This window comes from Bubalus bubalis, chromosome 7 (assembly GCF_019923935.1).
Source record: "Bubalus bubalis isolate 160015118507 breed Murrah chromosome 7, NDDB_SH_1, whole genome shotgun sequence".
Lineage (NCBI taxonomy): Eukaryota > Metazoa > Chordata > Mammalia > Artiodactyla > Bovidae > Bubalus > Bubalus bubalis.
Genome location: NC_059163.1, coordinates 47,212,539 through 47,235,601, shown reverse-complemented (window position 1 = coordinate 47,235,601; position 23,063 = coordinate 47,212,539). Strand labels below are relative to the sequence as shown.

The 23,063-nt window shown below is 44.0% G+C and overlaps 1 protein-coding gene across 2 annotated transcripts in view; it reads left to right on the top strand.

The window, feature by feature from the left end:
• Positions 1-9,734: 9,734 nt before the first annotated feature.
• KIT (KIT proto-oncogene, receptor tyrosine kinase) overlaps positions 9,735-23,063 on the top strand; it is an 86,429-nt gene continuing 73,100 nt past the window's right edge. Inside the window, exon 1 of one of the 2 annotated variants that reach the window (XM_006058312.4) lies at positions 9,735-10,293. In XM_006058312.4, coding sequence (XP_006058374.2) covers positions 10,227-10,293 — 67 coding nt within the window. In that variant the 5' untranslated portion in view covers positions 9,735-10,226. 2 annotated transcript variants of the gene reach the window in all.

The following is a 23,063-nucleotide window of genomic DNA, read 5'->3' as shown; positions in this document are numbered from 1 at the left end:
CTTTAATATTAGCACAATGATATTATCTTAAAAATAACAATAATCTCATCAAACAGCCTATCAGGGTTCCAATTGCCCTCCCCATTTACCACTCACTTAGGCCCCTGGTGGCTCAGATGGTAAAGAATCTGCCTGCATTGTGGGAGACCCAGGTTCAATCCCTGGGTCGGGAAGATCCCCTGGAGGAGGAAATGGCAACCCACTCCAGTGTTTTCGCCTGGGAAATTCCATGGACAGAGGAACCTGGCAGGCTACAGTCCATGGGGTCGCAAAGAGTCGGTCATGACTGAGCAGCTAACACTTTCAACTTCTTTTAAAATAATTAATTTGCAGCAAGCAAATTTTGAACTTTCAACAAGTACAAAAGACTGTGGAGGATACAGAGATGGTAGGGAAAAAAAATCCTTACCGTTTGGTTCTGAGCAGTTGAGTATGAAGTTGAAAACCCACTATCTAAGTGAAATAAACCATATGCAGAGGGAAGCAGCACAGATAGATGTTTGCTCATTGGTTGCCTGGGTTCAAGTCCATCTCCACCACTTACTAACCAGGTGGCCATAACTAAATCACCTGATCTATCAGTGCCTTCCTCTCCTTATCTGTAAAATGGGGCTAAAGATAGATTGACCTCTAAGAGTTGCTTGGAAAAGCAATGGGTTAATACAGGCAAACAGATCAGCATATAAGCATCATAATTACTCAACAAACATTATCTATTATTATTAAATCTGGAAGTGGTTATGACCCATTAATAAGTCTTAAAGGCATTCTATAGTAGAAAGGTGGGGAGTTCTGGTTATTATGCCAGGAATAATTATAATACACAATAATAATTACTATGGATGATGAGGATGAGGATGATGATTTTGGCCAGGATTTATTTTTTTTAATGTGCAAGTCAATTAAAGTTAATTGTCAACCACAACTTGCTAGTGAGTTTGCACTTGCATCCTCTCTCTCTCTCATTCTCTCTCTGGGTTCACACCCTCCTCCAAGCTGAGGACAGAAGGACTCAATCCCTGCAGACACATCTCCAAGACGTTTCTGTCTTAAAGGGCCCAAGGGATAGAAGAGATCTGATTCCGAATTGAAATGAGGTAGCCGTGGCGGAGAGGTTGCTATAATCTTTATGCTTAGAGTAATCATTCCTCCTGGATTGTTTGGTTTATGCCTGTTGTCCCTTTTCATTCTTCAAAGTGTCTCAGGCCCCTTCCTCATGCTCACCCCTACCCTTGCCTGCTCTGTATATACCCCCATCTCCACAGTCACTTTAACCACTGGGGGCCAGAAGACAAGCCACAACCAGAGCCACTTCTGACACTGGGAATGGTTTCTGCTACAGCACTGGAATAACAAGGACCATGTTAGTATTGCTATCCCTTCAATCATGGAAGTAGTTTTTATCAATCAAGAATGAAGGGAGTTTGAGAGTAACATGTACACATGACTATATATAAAATAGGTAAACAACAAGGACCTTCTGTATAGTGCAGGGAGCTATACTCAATATCTTATATAACCTATAATGGAAAAGAATCCTAAAAAGAATATATACATATATATGTGTAACTGAATCATTTTGCTGTACACTTTATAACACAACATTTTAAATTAACTATCCTTCAATTAAAGAAAAAGCAAAGAATGAGGGAAAGGTCCCTAATCTGAGATCATTTAGTTGCAAATTTCAAGACTGCTAAAAAGATTAAATAATTCTATTCTCTCCCTCCCTCATCAATCAGGATACCTGATTTATATGTATTCTTTTTTTGTGTGTTTTAAATACTTTTTTCCTCCTGGTATTTACTTGATCAATTAATACTTTCAATCTTAAAGCAAGTTTTCCTTCCTCCCTTTCTCCTGCAATGTGACTTCTTTATCAGAGCCTAAGAAAAATGTCAAAGGTGAAAAGGTCATGGCATTTAGTGCGTGATTAAGACAAACTTGGATTACACAAATTTATGACAACAATAATAATTTCAGAAAAAGAAGCTAGATTTCTTGGAGCCCAAATAAAATTTGGTAAAATAAAAATTAAAGGAAAAGGCACCCTGTTAGATGCACATTTATTAGCAATTCCATCTTGACGACATTCAGTCCCTACTGTGTGTATCATGGCTGTGTCTTGTGCAAGGCCTTCAGTGAGACCCACAGTTGAATTACAGCACAGTTTCCTCAAAGAATGTATTATTTAGTGGAAAGGCTATGACAAGGTTACAAATAATTCTAATAAAAGGCAAGGAAAGATATATGACTTCAGAGATGCCTGAGCCATGTGCTGTGGAGATTTATGGAACACAAATGTGACTCTTAAGTTTAGAAATACTTCTGATTCTGGGAAGTAGCAAGGATTTAGATAAGAGGCCCTATCGAGTTGATTTTAATTAATTTATTTTTTTTACAGAGATCCAGGAAGAGTACTTGCTGTTAAGTATAATAATCTTTTAGTTTCATCTTTTAAGTATAAAAAGTATATATATATATATATATATATATATGTGTGTGTGTGTGTGTGTGTTTATTTCCAAAATATATAAGTACTAAGTACTAAAATACATGAATATGTATATATTTATATATACATATAAATGACTTCAGGATTTAAAAATTGACCCCCAATCCCCTAGAGGAAGAAATGGCAGCCCACTCCAGCATTCTTGCTTGGGAAATCCCATGGACAGAGGAGACTGGCGGGCTATACTCCATGGGCCCACAAAGAGTGGGACTTGATTGAGTGATTGAACACAGAGAGGCTCTCTCTGCCTACTCTGCCTGCCTGGCTTGTGGGATTTCAGTTCCAGCCCAGGGATCGAACCAACTGGCAGTGAAAGCACTGAGTCCTAATCAACTGGACCACCAGGGAATTCCCTAGATTCTATTTTCATCTCCCCTTTCCCACCAGCTGGATCTTTCAAATCTCCCTCTTCTGGTGTTCTCACCTCACCCTACAAACTGCTCAAGGCTTCCCAATCTCCCTGTGGTCCTTTGCCCCATCCCCTCCTTTTTTTATACCACTCAATTTCTTGAAAATGTATCTAGCAATAAATCCTTGGCTCCATCTCTTCACCCCTAATGTATCACTCAACCCACTGCAGCCTAAATTCTGGTGTCATAAACTCTGTGTGTGTGTGTGTGTGTCTCGGTGTGTGTCTGAGTGCGAGAGTATGGATTTAGTCACCAATAACCTTGAGGTTAAGTAGGGAAGTGACTTATCACAGGAATTACATACCAGGGATGGAATCAGCCTGCCAAGGGTTTGAATCCTGGTGTAAATTTAGTGTAAGTTACTTAACTTTCTTGAGCCTTAGTTTCCTCATCTATAAACTGGGGGTACCAAGAGTACCTACCTGGTAGAGTTACTGTGAAGTTGAAATGAGTTAGTTTCTATCAACGTAAAGAATTTGGGACTTGCTAGGTGTTGCCTGGAATGTGAAGTCAAGTGGGCCTTAGAAAGCATCACTACGAACAAAGCTAGTGGAGGTGATGGAATTCCAGTTGAGCTATTTCAAATCCTGAAAGATGAGGCTGTGAAAGTGCTGCACTCAATATGCCAGCAAATTTGGAAAACTCAGCCGTGGCCCCAGGACTGGAAAAGGCCAGTCTTCATCCCAATCCCAAAGAAAGGCAATGCCAAAGAATGCTCAAACTACTGCACAATTGCACTCATCTCACATGCTAGTAAAGTAATGCTCAAAATTCTCCAAGCTAGGCTTCAGCAATACATGAACCGTGAACTTCCAGATGTTCAAGCTGGTTTTAGAAAAGGCAGAGGAACCAGGGATCAAATTGCCAACATCCGCTGGATCATGGAAAAAGCAAGAGAGTTCCAGAAAAACATCTATTTCTGCTTTATTGACTATGCCAAAGCCTTTGACTGTGTGGATCACAATACACTGTGGAAAATTCTGAGAGAGATGGGAATACCAGACCACCTGATCTGCCTCTTGAGAAACCTGTATGCAGGTCAGGAAGCAACAGTTAGAACTGGACATGGAACAACAGACTGGTTCCAAATAGGAAAAGGAGTATGTCAAGGTTGTGTATTGTCACCCTGCTTATTTAACTTCTATGCAGAGTACATCATGAGAAATGCTGGGCTGGAAGAAGCACAAACTGCAATCAAGATTGCCGGGAGAAATATCAATAACCTCAGATATGCAGATGACACCACCCTTATGGCAGAAAGTGAAGAACTAAAAAGCCTCTTGATGAAAGTGAAAGAGGAGAGTGAAAAAGTTGGCTTAAAGCTCAACATTCAGAAAACGAAGATCATGACATCTGGTCCCATTACTTCATGGGAAATAGATGGGGAAACAGTGGAAACAGTATCAGACTTTATTTTTTGGGGCTCCAAAATCACTGCAAATGGTGACTGCAGCCATGAAATTAAAAGACACTTACTCCTTGGAAAAAAAGTTATGACCAACCTAGATAGCATATTCAAAAGCAGAGACATTCCTTTGCCAACAAAGGTTCGTCTAGTCAAGGCTATGGTATTTCCGGTGGTCATGTATGGATGTGAGAGTTGGACTATGAAGAAGGCTGAGCGCCGAAGAATTGATGCTTTTGAACTGTGGTGTTGGAGAAGACTCCTGAGAGTCCCTTGGACAGCAAGGAGATCCAACCAGTCCATTCTAACGGAGATCAGTCCTGGGTGTTCCTTGGAAGGAATGATGCTAAAGCTGAAACTCCAGTACTTTGGCCACCTCATGTGAAGAGCTGACTCATTGGAAAAGACTCTGATGCTGGGAGGGATTGGGGGCAGGAGGAGAAGGGGACGACAGAGGATGAGATGGCTGGATGGCATCACTGACTCGATGGACGTGAGTCTGAGTGAACTCCGGGAGTTGGCGATGGACAGGGAGGCCTGGTGTGCTGTGATTCATGGGGTCGAAAGAGTCAGACACAACTGAGTGACTGAACTGAAACGAACTCAGGTGTTGCCATTTCCTAATATGATTACAAGGCAACCGATGCATTTCTATCTTATTTGACCTTCTTAAGAGATAGGCAACACCTGAACACGCCCATGCCCCTGAAATCTCCTTGAGCCATAGCTCTCTCTCTTTGCCTTTCTGACCCTTGCTTATCAGGATCCTTTGTCAGAACTTTTTCTGCTTATCCCTTAAATGTGGGCGTTTCCCTAGGTATGACATCAGCCCCCTGTTTTCCTCACGAGGGACACTCCATCGGGGTGATCTACTCCATCGGGGTGATCTTATCCAAACCCTTGGCCCCCACCACTTCCCTATGGCCAGGACCCATGCTGAGCTCCAGGACTGCATATCTAGCTTACACAGCATCAGTGGGCACCTCACACCCACAAGGCCCGACTCCACATCCTTCACGTTCCATTATAAGCCTGCTTCTGTGTCTTGCTGAAGGGAAGCACATTGGAACCGACATCAGAAATCCGTGCCTCTTTCCACTCCCCTTTCACAGCACAGTTGGGGATCAAGGTCTAAGGTCTGCTCGGTATCTCTTTTTCACCCTTTCTCACCATTCTCACCTCCATTAACTTAATCCAGTTCACCACTCTTCTTGTAGATCACCACATTAGGCTCCTGACTATTTTCTCAAGTTTTGGCTCCTATTCATTTACCCTTCACTGAGTCTTCCCACTATCTTTCTAAAATGTAAATCTTAATCACATCTGGCCCCAGAGTAGCCCTGTAGTGACTCTTCATAGCTTCATTCTTCATCAGAGGATGAAGTTCATGGTTCTTGGCAGGAATGATTCTTGTTTATCTCTGTGGACTCCCATTCCTGTGAGGCCCTGATTCCCTAGCTGTGCTGCACTACACACCCTTCCCTAGCTGTGCTGTGATGAACTACTGTGTGGTTCATCTGCCTCATGCTGGTTCCAGCCTCTAGCCCTTTGCATGCCTGCTTTCTCCCTCTCCCTCTTGGTCCTCCTCTCTTCTGCATGCCTCAGAATCTGCCAACTCTTTGCGGGAGCTTCATGAGGCCACTGTACAATATGATCAAGGATCTCCTCTGCATTCAAACATCACCCTGGGCAGATTTCTGTTAGAGCACGTATAATGATTTTATCTTTGACCCCCTGATGTGTCCCTCTTCTTTCTCTGCAAATCCCATGAGGACATCATCTGTGTCTTGTCCAACTCCACATTCCTAGCACCAAATAGAGCACACTTGGCACATAGTAGGTGTTCAACAAATACTGCATGAAAGCTTGTACTAAGAGCACACATCATCTTCTTTTGTCCTCACTAACTCTGAGCATTATCACTAAAACAGAGTCTACCAATAAAGATCATATACTCATTTCTCCCACTTGATGGACTTTCAAATCATTACTGGAAAAATAGTGACTATCAAGGAGCAAACTTGAAAATGATTGTCCCCTCAATGTAGTAATTCCATCTTTAGGAATCTATCCTAAATAAGTGATCAGAGGCAGGGACATTTTATTCAACAAGATCATCACCAAGTAACTTATGATAGGAAAAAAACTGGAAAAAATAAAGGAATGATGAAACATCCAGAATTATGGTACATATATAGGGTTGACTGAACATTATATTACCATTATATGGTATGTTTCCAAAGAACTGATAATGATTTGGGACAATGCTTGTGTTATGATTAGTGAAAAAGCTAGATAGAAACCTACCAAATATTGTAAAATCTTAAATCATACAATGAAAAAAAGAAGTTAGAATAAACAGAGAAGAGGGATTCAAAAGAAACATAACAAAATGAACTCTTCGGTAATTATACCTTGGGTGATTGTTGTTTTGTTTCATTCGTTATCATTTTTGGTATTTTCTAAATTTTCTACAGAAAGCATTTTTACTTCTACAATCAGAAATATAAAAAATTTCAAATTACAGATTTGGGCTGTGTGAGGCTATAGTGAACCTTTCTGGTTCTCTTTGTGCAGCAACATTCCTCCTCAGTTTTCCTTTGAGAACACAGCCCTCCACATTCTGAAGCCTTGTGATGCGGATGAAGTGGGCCCCCAACCCTGGCTCCAGGGATAGGCATGTGACACAGGCCGGGGCATGTGACCCAGGCCTGGCTGATCCTTATGTTCCATCTGTCTGGTTTCAGTGACTGGTTCTAGATGAGCATGTGACTTAAGCCAAGTCAGCACTTTTGTAGGAGATGTTCCTGAGGGCAGAAAAACTCTGCTTGCATCTGCAATGAGCTGTAAGTGTAGAGCTACATATGAAGTCAGGAAAGCAATACAGGGAAGCATTGCTAAAGGATGGAGATGAAAAAGAATGCATGTGTGTATGCACATGCGTGTACACACACACACACACACACATCTTCAAGTCCTGATGACTGAGCTCTTAGACCTAGGAAAGTCTGGAACATCATCATCCCTGGACTTGCCAGTTATCTGAGCTAATAGGGTTTATGTTTTTGTTTGCATAAGTCAGTTTGAGTTGAGTTTCTACAACTTGCAATCAAGAGCCCTCACTAATAAATTATGAAAACAATAAAAATATATAAAGTATAACTCATGAAAGGGTGCAAGGGCTATCACAAAATAGTACAGAACTGGTCTCACACATGAGATGTAAAATATTTCCATTATTGTAAATGTTTCTACTGGACATGAACTAAAACCCAGTCCATTCCACTGGCATTTCACTCATAACACCTTCTACATGCCTCCTTTAGGACAGAGCTAGCAGAGGATATTATGAAAAATAGCTAATAACCCTAAAGGCACTAGGACCGGTGGTTGTCTGCCATGCCTGGCCTTAAACCTTTAATTGCTATATCTGGGGAGATTTGGGGTGTTCTTAAGAGGAGTTGGGATGAGAAGGTGTTTAGGGAAGTAGTGTTTTGTTTTTCTCATGAGTACAGAAAGATTTCAATATTCTCCCAACCAATATGGCCACCCTGGGTATATACAGGCTGAACATGGCCCCTGTTAACAGATATTATAGTTTCTTATTGGGGTATCTGTTTTCCCTCCTGGAATGAGAATCCTCTAGGCAGAGACTCCATCTTATTGGTTTTGTAGCATATGCTTACCTAGATGCTCATAGGTGTTTTTGAAGAGAGAACATGAATGATAGTCCAGCATTGTATAATTCTCTATTTTTTTTTTTTTCTGGATAGAAGTTTCCTGCTTAGAATTAAATTGCAATATGGTCTCTTTTCTCTTCAATCTTCTGAAGACTTGTTATCCTCTCCAATATCAGTTGATTGAAGAAAAAATTGTAAATTTTCTCTCTCAGGCATCAGATCAGATCAGATCAGATCAGTCGCTCAGTCGTGTCCGACTCTTTGCAACCCCATGAACCGCAGCACGCCAGGCCTCCCTGTCCATCACCAACTCCTGGAGTTCACTCATAATGTTGATATTTTAACACATAGTGATTTTTCTCCCCACTATGAAATGATTTTAGAAATAAATCAAGATCCCAGAAACTTATCATTGCTCTGAGTGGTACCTTTTATCTCTGTCATTTTCAGAAAAAGATGTGGTCTGATGGCCCTGAGTACAGTACCCTTTGAATTTCAGTCATCCCATAGCTGTGTGACTTGAACCTTTTGCTAGGACATTGGACTGTGGGTTCCCACACTTGACTCTTAAAGATTGTGGCAGGGTGCCCACACCTGTCTAAGAACAATAGTCCTCCCAGTGCCTAGTTCCTCCTTGCTTTCCATAGACACTTAAGAGCTTACTGAATAAATATATTTATTTATTATTATATTATATTATATTAAATAAATATATTTAAAGAGAGGTGATCATATATCCATATTGATTGAGTAGTGATAATTTTTAAGTGATTAGCTAACTTTGAAAATTACATTTCTTAAACCAGTTTAGGCCCTACCAACATGGAACAAGGGAGCTTTCAGTATGAAATAAGGGGAGGAGGAGAACTGGTTAATGATAAATTTTGGCTGCTACTTTAGAGAAGAGTCTAAATGCATCTAAATTATTCCACAGTTCTTTCTTATGGGCACTTCCCATTTATTTTCCATTCTGAAGAGAATGGAGAGGTGTCTTACTGATTTATTAGAATGCAGAGGAAGACTCATCATACCTGGAGTCAATCTTATAATGGCTGGGTCTCCCCTCTTTTAACTGTGTGATCTTGGGCCACTTTTAGAACTGAAATAATAAATCTACCTACCTCACAAAGCTGTTATTGTGAGCATGAAATAACATTCAGCATAAGGAGGAACTATAAAACCCTACACAGATACTGTTGTTTCCTTGGGTAAAGCACTTCCTAGGCCGTGAAAAACTTGGATCAAGAGGATCATTTTACAATTGTTCTGCTCTTGGTACAGGCTAGGGCAGCTAAGAGGAACACAAGAATCCCCACCCTTGTAACTACCTTCTGATAGAGAGGCACAGAAACAGTACAAGGGGAAAAAAAAAAGACGCTCAGAGGGCTTAAAAGAACAAGAACTTTGGCGCAAATGGGTTTGAAAACTCGAGCTCGCAGAGTAAACTTCACAAGGCCCCTCCCTACCCCCAAAGCCCCAGTCTCCAGAAAGGTCTCGGCAGAGGCCAAGCCGACCAATAGAAACCAACTGTGCTCTTACAGGTTGAGGAGCAGGTGCAGAAACTGAGCATTAAAAATTACCTACTCCTGGGTTCAGCCTTCTACCGCAGCTCCTGGCGCCACGTTTGGTCCCCCTCGAACAACAGGAGTACAGAAGAATGTCGGGGCCCAATTCTGCTTCCCCCCCCTCAAATTCCTGTTCCCCGCACCCCTCCACCACCACCGGCGTCCAGTCTCCTCCCTCGGGAGCTTGCTCGAGGGGCGGTGGCGGACCTTTATTGTCTGGGGAGCATCTGCCAGGTGGCGGGCCGATCCCCTGATGTGCGCGTGGTGCCCAGCTTCACAAAGCGCGCGGCGGGCAACACCACTCTCGTCCAGGAACATCACCGGGGAGGAGAGGTGGAGAGATGTATGGGCTCTGGGGTCGTGAGCGCGGGGCGAGGGCCGACGTGCCCAACCACTCCCCGCGGGCTCAGTCCCCCGGGATCAGCACCTCGAAAGAACAGGGGTCAGACACCGCCGCCAGGGAGCTAGACCCAGACCAAGGCGAGGAGGGGCGCGCAGAAGGGGCGTGGCCGCCGCGCAGGGGGAGGGCGCTGGGAGGAGCGGCCGCGGCTTGGCGCTCGCGGCTCTGGGGGCTCGGCTTTGCCGCGCTCCCGGCACTCGGGCGAGAGCCGGAACGTGGAACAGAGCTCCGGTCCCAGCGCAGCCACCGCGATGAGAGGCGCTCGCGGCGCCTGGGATTTCCTCTTCGTTCTGCTGCTCCTGCTCCTCGTCCAGACAGGTGGGAGGGCGCTGCGGGTACTCGGACCGCGCCTCCCCCCTCCCCCCCCGGCGCAGCCTGTGCCCGTTAGGGTCCGAATACGTTGGGGTGGCTGGGGAGAGCCGGCTGCCGGTGCGTTTCAGCCTCGGGAAGATTCGGGGCGGCCCCGGGACTCTACTGCGCCCTGCCCTGCTCACCTGCGCCGGGAGCCCTCCTCAGCCGGTGGTGGGGGCGCTGAGCTGCGAGTCTTTCAGGAAGGCGGGCGGCGAGGGGCTTAGGCTGAGGGCAGCGGGTTGTGTGTGAGTTTAGGGCTGCTTTTGTGAGGAGGGCGAGCTGAGCGGGGTCAGAGGCGGGCGGCGAGGGAGTTCTCACGCAGCGCGTTATCTCCGCCGGCTGAGGCGCGGCGGTTACATCCTTTTGTTAAAAGTTGTGCGTGAGAACCGGCCCGCAGGTTCTCAGCCACGTCGAGGGCAAAGTTGTAGGAGAGCCTTTTCTTTGCTCTGCAGCGGCTGCTTTCCAAACCGCGGCGCTCTTTGTGCCCCAGAGCTGGGGACGCACCCGCTGCCTCCTCTGCTCCAGGCGCCACGCTGGACCGGAGTCGAAGGCTGCGGCGTCCTCGGGTTCCCCGGTTATGCTTTTAGCAGGGGGGAGCGTGCGGCTCTGTGGCCGCGAACCTGGAGGTGCGGCTCCGGAGACAACTTGGGCAGGGGTGTGGAAAGCAGCCGCTAGGTTGCAGACTTTGCTTTTGTACACCCCGTGCCCGAGGCTCGCCCCTTTCTGCCGCGTGCCGTTTCTTTCCTGCAACGCGCCTCGGAGCGGCTGGTGGCTGCGTTTGCTGCCTGCTCCCGGGGGAGACAGGGATGGCGCGCCTAGACATTGCGGTCCCCGACCCTAGCCGCCGCCCACGCCAGGCCAGAGTGCCCGGCCAGGTTGACGGGGCTCTGCCAGCACCTTCGGTGTCTGCGACCTCTAATCGCAGGTCCCTGTTTTCTTTGGGAATATTGAGAATCGCCACACAGCCTCTCGCGTGATTTACTTAACGGCTGCCCGTGGTGGGGGGTGGGAGATCGAGTGGAACTTTAAGCAAATCTTACTTAAATCTTAAAGCTGTTGTGAAAATCGGTTATATCTGCGCGGGAACTTGGGTCTTCAGGTGGAGGAGGAGGATTTGTAGACTCCTGGAAACCCTCAATCACATTCCTGCCCCCTGTCTCTTTTTCTGGGTATCTCTGGAGCGCAAGCGAGTGCAAGTCGCCCAGCTAACCCCCTGAAGCTCTGCTATTTCCACGTCGTTTTTTTTTTGTTGTTTTTTGTTTTGTTTTTTTAAACCCTTAAGGCTAACTTGATGTTAGGATAGAAAGTGAGTCTGAACTGGAATTCAAGGGCTCCAGAGGAAGCATCGCTATGAAGTATTGTGGAACTGTCTCGTCAGTTTTCTGACTGCTGGTCAGTTTTCCCATAAAATCTTAAGGCATTGTGAGGGCTTTCCTGTGGGGGAAGAGAGGTAGGAAGGATCATGACGAGTGGCCGGGTTCCGGTGGCTTATTTGACTGCCTAAGCTTCAAATGAGATGTTTGGTCCCTTAAATCTTGGTGCCTTGATTTTTTAATTTCCTTTAAGACATGTGCACTGGACCTGATGGGGGCACGAGAACCACCACACAGACTGTTTCCCATTTTTTAGAAAATTAAATGAATAGCTTCCTTCTTCCTCAGAATTAGCCTGCTCCATCCTAGAGAATTTTTTTGGCAGAGGGGATTTTAAGGTCTGGCTCGCGGGGGGCAGTGTGGTATAGTGACAAAGGCTTGTGCTGCCTTTCTGCCTTTTCTCAGCTTTTATTGGCTGCATGCCATTGTGCCAGTCCCTTAAATTCAGGGGAGCACAGGGTCCTCCACGGGGTAGTGAGGGCTCTGCACTATGAAGGATCCTTTGGGTCCCAAATTCTCCTCTTTCAGTGTCGTGAGCATAGACTCTTTCCCTGAATCCTTCCTGCCTCCTTGAAATTCCACTGCCTCTCCTGGTCACAGAGACTCCTTGGTGGTACCCTACTCGTCTGCCTCTGGTTAAAGCAGCGAGGTGTGTGTTCTCTCACATGCTCGCCTGTAGTTTCTCTTTGAGGGCTAGGAGGTGCCCACTCTGCAGGATCCTCTATTTCCGCCCCCCACCCCCCTCCACTGCAGTGTTTACAACTCCTGTACCCAGCAGGATGAACCTGCAAGGAATAGTGAATCATACCCTGCCCTCATTCCTGCAGGTGTGAGGCTAGAGTCATCCTCAGCAGCTGGACACAGAACATTCTGGATTATTATCCTGCTGGAAATAACATGACACTTTTATACAGGAAACCCAGATACTTCATTTATACCCTTTCTGGTCTCTCCCACCCATCCACACATTTTTTTCCTCAAGACTTTATAAATCACTCATGCTGTGTTATTGCAACATGTTTTTCTAGTGTGCCTTAAATTTCACGTTAGTGCCAGATCCTGTGTTGGGTTCCATTGCCTGAAATTTCCAGTCCTCTAAAGCCTTGGAGGTAGTCCTGTTACCATTCCTACCAAATCTGGAGAGACTGGCTGAGAATAAGCCAGTTCCCACAATAATCAGTGGTGAAGCCTGAGATTGGCCCCATCTGCCCAGGTGTATATCCATTCACATGATTTCTCAGTCAGTTATAAAAAGTGAGATTTATTTGAAACTATTATATATCATATGCTAGGCATTGTTCTGGGAATATAGGCTTGTCAAGATTATTACCTTCCCAATGTTGGTGAAAAAAGACCTTGAATTGCCTGTCACAGGGTGTCTGAATTAGAGTTCTCAATTTGAGGCAAGTTTCATCGAAGGGGGGGGGTCATTCAGTGATAGCTCCCCAGGGCTATGTATGATATGTGTGTATGATAGCTCCCCTTTTGACGCTGGGTATGAGGGCACCCACTCCAGTATTCTTGCCTGGAGAGTCCCATGAACAGAGTAGCCTGGCGGGCTACAGTCCATGGGGTCGAGAAGAGTTGGATATGGCTGAAGGGGCTTAGCACAGCATGAGGGCTTTAGGTGTGAACTGTCCTGTTCCAGTTAGAATCCTTCCAAAATGAAGATGCGCTGTCTCTAAAATGATGATGCAGGTTAGTTGAAATTTTTTTCCATCCCCACTATAAATGGTCTTTGCATTGTATACTTGTGGTGAACTTGTGAGAGAGAAAACCCCCAGTGATGGATAACACCGTTGGCCGTTTACCCTAGATGAGCACCATGAGTTATAATGCAGTTCACTACTCAAAACCTTTCTCTCCCCCAAATGGTGTGCCAAGTTATTCTGTGGGCTTCCCTTGGAGCACGTTTATGTACAGATGTTGTTGTGGTGATGGATTTTGCTGCTGTTGATGACGGCCGCTAAAAGTTGCCCTTAGGATTTTGACTCATTTCCTCATCTCCCCAGCTGATTAAAGGATACCAGGAAATGAGCCGTGGTGTCCTGAGCGGAATTCTTGAAGCTGGATTGCAGTGCGGGAACCCCTCAAGGCAGTGGTCAAGGCTGCAGCGGTGTTTTCCAGAATGAATTTAGTTTAACAGCCGACAGGCTGGGGAAGTGCTAAATGTTGCTGTGTTTGTGTTCAGTGTCTTTTTAAAAGCAGACACTGAAAGACATTTGAAGAAACCTTGGGCATGCAAAATTTCACATGTGGTCTCTGTAACTTGAATAGATATTTTCATGGCTGCAAATCCAGAGTGAAGAGGTAAAAGTTTGAATATAGAGCGAATTCAGTGTAAATCATTGTTGAAAGTAGAGAGGACTTGTGAATAAGCCTGGCTTAGCAACTCTGGTTTCTGACATTTTGGACCTGAGACAGCCCATCTTTTGACTTCAGACACTTAATTGTAAACTGATAGCCCTTACTTAGATGTGTTTTATTTGGCTCACATAATGCTTTATTTTAGAAAACATTGGGGAAGTATTTAAAATATGGAGAATTTGTATCAAAATCTAGATTTCTCAATTCTCTTGAAGAATTGAAAATTGCCTCTTTACATGGGACCTCAGCTCTTCCTGTTGCTCTAGACAATCCCTCTCTACTGCCAGTCAGGCTTTTGGGCATTTAGCCTTGGGCTCTAGTGAGCACAGGTGGGATATTGCAGGTACCTGGTGGAAGGAGCACAGGCCTAAGGAATGAAGACAGCCTTGTTTTAGTCTGCTGACTCCATGACTGACAGCTTTGTGACCTTGGAACAAATTGCTTCCTCTTGCGGAGCTTCCCTCTTTCATCCTAGTTTTAGCTGTGTGACGTTGGGAAAATTACTTAACCTCTCTGTGTCAGTACGTATGTGGCTACATATAAAGTTTTTAGCTTGGTGCTGCCTGGCACACTCATGGTACAAACTCAATACATGTCAAGTTTAAAATATAAGTATTATCTATAAATTAGAAATTATTGATATCCCTTAAATGGGATTAATGCCTTCTCTAATACGATTACTTTAAAGATTAGAAACAGATTCTTGTAAAAATACTTGGCGCAGGATCTGGGATGGGATAGCCACCTAACAAATGAAGAAACTTCATAAGTGTGTAGAATTTGACTATTTCTCTTTATAATCCTTGCATGCAGATCCAACAGATTTTGACAACTTTTAAAATGAAATAAACTTTAATTTTTGTCTTGAATTTTATATAGCTTTTGACATAACAGTTGGGAATCACTAGTCTTAGAGATTGAACAGATCTTGGACTATTTTTTCCTCAGGAGGAAAAAAACCCCAGATTTCTCCAGTGAAAATATTTATCCTTCCTAATTTTTTCCATTCATCTTATGCTTTAGTCTTAGTGCTTACCTTTTAGTTATGAAAAAATTTTGCTAGATATCTTTGGCTGCATACTTTTCTGACAGCTATGTTTTTAAGGCTTTTGCGAACTTTCAAGTTTATGCGAAATTGCTATTCAGCGTATGTGGAGTTAAGAGCTTGGGCTCTGAAATTGACAAGCCGGATTTTTATTCAGTTCTACCTCTTGCCAGCTCTGTGGCTTGGGATGAGACCCTTCACCTCGCTCAAGCTTCATTTCTTCACCCGGAAAATGGGAATGATGGCATAGGGCTACTAAAAGGAGAAAATTAGATTATGCACAAAACACATTTGCATAGCGTCCCTTACAGGGAAAGCATGGGAACTCCACCATCAGGCTGATTTTAATGTTTCTTTTTCAGCTTTGTCTTTTAGGAAAGAAATTTAGAAATGGTTTAAAACCAGGTTATATAGAGGGGTTTGTCTTAGTATTAATCAAGACGAGTTATTAATCAAGTCAGGTCCAACTCTTTGCGACCCCATGGTCTGTAGCCCACCAGGCTCCTCTGTCCATGGAATTCTCCAGAAATACTGGAATGGGGCAGGAATACTGGAGTGGGTTGCCATTCCTTTCTCCAAGGAATCTTCCGGACCCAGGGATCAAACCCGAGTTTCCTGCATTGCAGGCAAATTCTTTACCATCTGAGCCACCAGGGAAGCCCAGATCAAGATGAAGTTTATCCATTTACTGTTATTTTTTTACTTTTATATATAGTTTTTGACCTCATGGAGAGGTATGTGGGATCTTAGTTCCCTGACCAGAGATGGAACCTGCACCCGCTGCAGTGAAAGCATGGAGTCTTCACCACTGGACCACCAGGGAAGTCCTCAAGCTTATCCATTTAATGTCTGGTTTTGTTTTGTTTTTTTTAAAGATTCAGTTAGCTTTGTGCATAGTTCTCTCCCTGGTTCTGTTTAACCTTATTCATAGCTGCTTTCTACAAAAGGGGGTGCAGCTTTCTGGATAAAAGTTTAGGAGGGGAAAGTTCTGTAGATGGCCATTTTCTCAATGTGAATAAGTAAGTGTAGCTCACAGAGGGTCCCTGAACCCTATGCCTTGCAAAGTGGCATTGAAAGCCTTGAGAGGGAGAGGCTGCTCCGTGACTGTAAGAGGTTCTTCTGTAGCCGTTGAAGGACCAAGCTGGGCTTGTCCGTTGCCCCCACTACTGGACGCACAGCAGTGCTCAGTCAATACTAGTTTAAACTCTTGCCTGTTCTCCAGCACTTGTATAGAGCTTTGCTCAGTCAACGTTTCAGATTCAGTTTAGCAAAAGGATGATCACTCCCTATGCTTTGGTCCTTGCAGGTACTGTACGTGTGACTCCTGGGCTGTGGAGGAATAAATTGAGAGCAGAACCATCAATTCAAAGTAGAATTCAGTGTCATAAGTGTAGAGTACCCATGCAATATTTCAAAGGAGAGGAGTTTACATCTTGGTGGGCATGTGATAGAGATCAGGGATCAGTAAAAGTGTCCATATGGGAGATAATATTTGACATTAAGTTCTACACTTTAAAGGAGGGCAGAGTGTCTGTAGTTGAGGCTTGTATTGGAAAAAAAACTCCTGAAAGAGGGAGCAAGAGATTAAGATCTTATTTGAAGATTCAATTCGTGTTAGGACTAGGGGGAAGGAATTGGAGGGAAGAGGCTGGAAAGGTGGACTTTGGTTAGCCTCAAGGATCATTGGTGGGGGAGGGTCGTTTTAGTTTGGGGTTTGGTCCAGATTCTGCAAAATACTTTTGTAGTCAAGGCTACGGTAGACTTGACCCAGTAGTGGCCCTCCCAGCTTTGCTCACTAGTCCAGGGCTGTTTGCTCCACCATTTTGTCCTGATGCACACTCCCCAGCCAGCTCCGAAAACTTGGGCACCCCCTTGCTGTGGGCAGCTGAAACTAAGGAGTATGTGTGTGTGTGTGTGTGTGTGTGTGTGTGTGTGTGTGTGTGTGTAAGTTTTAGTAAAATACACGTAAAGTTTACCATCGTAAACATTTTTTGGTGTATAGCTCAGTGGTATTACCTTCACATTGTTATTTAAGATAGAACACTTCCATCTTGCAAAAACCTAGCACTCTCAACCCATGAAACAGTCCGTCAGCCCCTGGCAACCATCATTCTACTTTCTGTCTGTATGATTGTGACGCTCTGTGGACCTTACATAAGAGAAATCATTCAGTACTTGTCTTTGACTGGCTTATTTCATTTAGCATACTGTCTTCAAGGTTCAGGGCTTCCCTCATAGCTCAGTCAGTAAAGAATTTGTCTAGTTCGATTCCTGGCTTGGGAAGATCCCCTGCAGAAGGAAATGGCAACCCACTCCAGTATTCGTGCCTGGAGAATTCCATGGACAGAGGGGCCTGGTGGGCCACAGTCCGTGGGGTTGCAGAGTCAGACACGACTTGGTGACCACACCACCACGTGGTAGTGCATGTCGGAATTTCCTTCCTTTTTAAGGAAGGCAGTGCATGTACATGGACGTGTCTACCACAGTTTGTTTATCCATTCATCCATCAATGAACACTTGGCTTCCCTCTTTTGGCTATTGTGAAGAATGCTGTTATGAACATGGGTGTACAAATATCTAAGGGAGAGTTTCTGAGCCTCTGTTAGAATGGAGTTAAGCCTTTGAGCAGTTATATGTTAGTGGGGAGCTGGGCAGGGGTCCATCAGTCACACTCGTTAGATGATTAGATGGTCTTTGGATGAAGAACTGAGCGCTTGGGTGTTGGGGTCCATGCTCTGGAGAGAAAGAAAAACTTTAGAAATAAGAGGAAGATAAAGGGGGCAGACTTGGTTCATTCCCTTGGCCAATTTACAGGCATCTTGGATTTGCCAGTCACTGGTGAGATAGTGAGGAGGGGGAACAGGAGTTTCTGTGGGTGTGGTAACAGAACTGGGGGTGCTATGGAATTAACAGAAATAAAGCTAAGAGGATGAGCCCTTTTGAAAGAGGGCACGGGATGCTATGTTTGTTCTTTGGTTACTTACAGACTGCATTTTCTTGAAACCCAATTTCACAGAAACTACGATAGATACAAATGAAATTCTTCTTAGGGTCAGGTCCAAGTGAAAAACAAAACTTAAGCTCCAAAGGTCAACAGAACATGGCTCTGTAATGTTACAGTAGGATTTGGGGATTAGAAAGAATTGTGTGTTCTGTACCAGTCATGTAATGAAAAGCAAATTTTCCTGAAAAGAAATGACAGGATGATAATTCTGCATTTATTCTCTGCATTAGACCATTTAAAAAGTATGTTTATTGGTTTTCTCAGAGAATAAAATGGATGTTTTAGGTATAGAAGAGGATATAGAGTTGATTAAAGCTTTGGGAAATAGGCCCTTTGAAAGCAACTTAAAGAAATTGGATTTATTAAGCCTGAAGAAGATAAGGTAAAGGGAGGTTTAGTGAATGACAGTCTTCAAATATTTGCAGAATATGAGTGAAGAATGGGACTAAACAAGACTAGTTTAAATTGCCCCAGAAGGGAAGTCAGGTTTTTGTGTGTGTGTTTGTGTGTGTGTGTGTGGAAAATCCTTTGATTGGAAAGGTTGGAAAGACTTTATTGTGTTACCAGAACTAGTTATAGGGTCTTGGCTGCAGGTATGACAAAAGCCAAGTAAGTAATTTTCGTCTTTAAATAGTTAGGTCCTGCGTCCCTCAGTTGGCATGATGACTTTTTAGGGGCCTACCTGAAATCTTTGGTAAATAAAATAACTAGCCCCTTTTCTCTCTTCACTGCCGTGGCTGTGGAGTGGAGTGTTTGTCATCAATTCTGAGTAGACTAACAGGATCTTCACAATTTTTGGTTATATTCAAGGTAGCCAATAAAGAAGTTGCACCTAAAATTGGGTTATTGATGTATTGGAGGTGGGGATGGTGAAAATAACCACAGAATGAATTGTACAGTGCCATAGCTTAAGCTGAGGGCCAGAATAAAAACAAGGAAGTTCGAGGTCTAGAGTAATCTATAATCAGCCATAATTAGCCCTGACCTAAGAATGGCTGTGCTCTGTGATTGCACCACCGAGTGGTGATTCTGAGACACAGTCAGCCATGCTGCACACAGGCTAGGTCTGTAAGGATGAAGGAGCCCTTTCCCCTTGATTACTCAGGGATGGACTCTTTGCTGTGGGGCTGGCCCGACATTCTCACTTCCCTTCGAATCTGCCCCTTCCCTTTGGCCATTTGGTGTTCATGGTTCAGTGGCAGTTGCTAAATCAGCCAACCATCCAGCAGGGGAAGGTGGTAGAAATGGAACTGCAATTCAGCAGCCTCTATTTGATTACATCATTACACCTGTCATGTACGTCATGCATGAAGATTTCTGAGATGTGATTTCCTGCCTTTAAGGAGCCGGGAATCTATGGAAACAGAAGTGCCAGGCTAATGTAGTAAAATTTATAATAAGACTTAAATAACAGTTCGGGTCCAGAAGCTAAGTAAGACACATATTGTATTGCATTGGGCTGAAGGAATAAGTTTCACTTTTCAGGTAGAATGGCTGATTGCAAGGAAGATTTGGAAGCCAAGTTAAACCTTGAAGAGTGGGGCGATTGGTCAGGGTGTGAACAATAGAAGCAGAGGGTGACAGTTAGCTGAAAGACTCCAGTAGAAAACAATCTCTGTGGAGACTAACAGAATATGAGATAGGATAAGTTTTAGAGCACCTGGGTTTTTCTTCAGTAATTGCAGTATTTCCTATAATGCCATATGTGATGAGGTTTTTATAAGTGTCATCTGGTCAAGTAGGTGCTTACTCAGAGAAGTAATTTTAGGAAGAGTGTAGATCTCACTTTTGCATGGCATTACATATATTGTGGGCTTCCTAGGTGGCGCTAGTAGTAAAGAACCTGCCTGCCAATGCAGGAGACTGAAGAGACTTGGGTTCAGTCCCTGGGTTGGGAAGATCCCCTGGAGGAGGAAATGGCAACTCGCTCCAGTATTCTTGCCTGGAGAATCCCATGGACAGAGGAGCCTGGAGTCGCAAAGAGTCAGAGACAACTGAGCAATGAACACACACACACACACACACACACACACACACACACACACACACAAAATGCACGGTGCGCATCCAGAGTAGGTCCACGGATGTGTACTTGGAGTTGCTTTTAAGTCCAGGGCTGATCACCCTCCCCTACCTTCTTACCTACCTGCCCCCACCCCCAGCCAAGATCACAGATTTTGTGTGCTCGACATCTGATAGTAGCAAGAGATAATCTTTGAGTCTTAGCTTATTAACAAATTTTAAATATTTATTATAATGGTAACTCAAGTGTGTAACATAAATTTATGCATAAATATGCATAAATTCATTTATTTAACAAACAAACAAAAAAACCCAGCAGCAAGTAAAACCCTCAAGCCTTGAAAAGAATTCTGATCTGCTCTGGATTCTCTAGCCCTGCATTAGAAGGTAATTAAAAGGTAATGAGAGGTGCTGGTTACTGCCCTTTCCAAAGCAGTGATCCTCGGGGAAGAGGTAGTAGCTGTTTGTGAGAGGTGGAAATCTATTATTTGAGATAAAGATGTGAATGATGGTATTTTCCAGGGAATGCCTTGTACTTGACCTAATGGATTAAAAAATAATAGGGTAAATGAAAAGAGGAGAAGTCCTTACTTTTTCCTTTGTATCTCTTAAAAAAAAATTGGTTTTACCCCCAGGTGACTCAGATAATTTCAAAGGACGTTTTAAAATTCTTGAAAACAATCAGGGCTGCCAGTAAGTTAAATATAATGGCCTATGCAGATTTAGCAGAGGAATTGCTTTGCAGGGTTTGAACAAAGGAGGCGTTACCAGGTTTGCTAATTGTTTGGTGTCTCTTTTTTATTGGAAGGGAAGTATTTATAGAAATGGATCTAACGCAGATTTGACTTTTGGGGGAAATATTAGTGGTTTTGTGTGGCCTTTGGCTGTTTTTGTACTTCGCTAGGATATGTTTTAAAGAAAACAAGACTAAATGGTTTAAAAAATTGAGAATTATTCTACTTGGAAAGACTATGGCTCCTTTTAAAGTGTGTTTTATAGTTTGTAAAATGTTAAAAATGTGTTTCCATCATGTTCTTCACAATGTAGATTTCTTTTTTAACGGCTGATGGAAGATTTTCATCTCAAGAAACAGCCTGATAAAACCGCACAGGCTTTAGGCATTTCATCATTAGTTAAATTAAACTAGGATCCTTTCTCTAAAAATACGTCATGAGAATCGCCACTTGAAAACAGTTAATTGGGGTGTTTAAGTGTTTTTCTTGTTATTTTAGTATAGTTAGTGTATTTACTACAGGGAAATTGTAGGCAAGTTTCTAGCTCACTTTCATGAAAAAGAACCCTTCTTTCCAGTCTTTTAAAATAAACTAGCATATGTAGAAGGGTTTATGAATTTTTTAAGGAGATATGAATGTGTAGCCTAATTTCCATTCCAGCATTTTCAAGGGATATTATTTTAAATGATCACTTTAGTTTCAGAATGAGTGCCTTCTAAGGAGAGGCTGGCCAGGATGCCCAAAGTGCTACGGTAGTGAGCAGCTGCCAAGCAGCCTGCCGTTGGCAGGGGAGCACACTCCAGGCAGGTGAGCACACTCCAGGCAGGTGAGCACAGTCCAGGCAGGTGAGCACGATCCAGGCAGGTGAGCACAGTCCAGGCAGGTGAGCACACTCCAGGCAGGTGAGTACGATCCAGGCAGGTGCAGGTGGCTTCTCTCTCCATGTGGGAATCTTGGAACAGCACCTCTGGGCATAAAGCTATAGTGCTTAAGGTTTACAGCTTCATTCTCTTCGTCCCTTCAGTATCTTTTCAATGGACCCTACATGTACCAGGAATTTGTAGATTTGTTTACAAATAATTATTGATGTGGTGGAAGGGCATAGCCATGAACAAGCAAAGATCCTTGTCCTTTTGGGGCTTATGTTCTAGCTAATTCTTTTCCTTTCATGAGCCCAGATTTACAAAGAGCCCAGAAGAAAGAAAAAGTCTAGGGTCTCTCTGCGAGAAAGCAGCTTTATTTAGATTTATTTCAGTTTTGCATTAGGGTCAATTAAAGAAGGAAGTAAAGAAAGGCAAGATTTCTCAGCGGGTTGGTCACAGGGAAGGAGGGGCCAGAGGAGGCAAAATGAAGAGAGATGGGAGTGGGGAGGGAACCGGGTTGCGGCAACTCAGGAGGAGCTTTGTGAGATGTTTGTCTCCTGAGCCCTGTCTGCCTCTGTGGTGCCCTCAAAGGGCTGAGCACCTACCAGTCGCCCAGCTTGTCATGGCTCTAGTCTCTGTAGCTTCAGCCTCTCTAGCAGATATGAGACTGTACTGATGAAGGAGCTACCAGAGTGGGTGACAGAAGTGTCCACAATGCCAGGGAATGTCTTTACTTCTCAGGAGTTTGCGGAGCCTTGAATGTGCCAGAAGTCCGTCATCCGTCTGTAGGTTTGGAACCATTTTTTCCTCCGAATGGACCAGAATGGTTTTTCACAGCTGAGAGAGATGCTTCAGGGATGCAGGCTGAATGCTCTCCAGTCTGTCTCCAAGGACGGGAGGCTCTGTACCTCCTTTTCACATTCTTTCATCTTTTTCTTGTCGAAATTGACCATCTTCAGTTTTTAATGATACCTGTATTTAGCGCTTTGAGTCTGACAAAGCACGCAGGTCGTGGTGAAGCTAAAACACAATTCAGCCACTGTCTTGTCATGCTGGGCATGGTGTTTCCACTCCTCTGTTAACTGCAGTAGCGTGGATGAGAGGACAGGATGACTTCTTTGCATTTTAGCCTTAGGATGAACTTTCAGAGGTCCATGAAGTGATAAGCCCTCCAGTTTCAAATCAAGGACTCCCCACAGTGAGAATGGATACTCTGGGTACACAGGACAGGAAAGCTCCTCCTCTGTCTGCTCTTGGGCGCGGAGTAGGACTCGTGCTGCCTTTGGTGGTGGTAGTCCTCAAGACTGTCTGGGGACATCGAGTGGTACC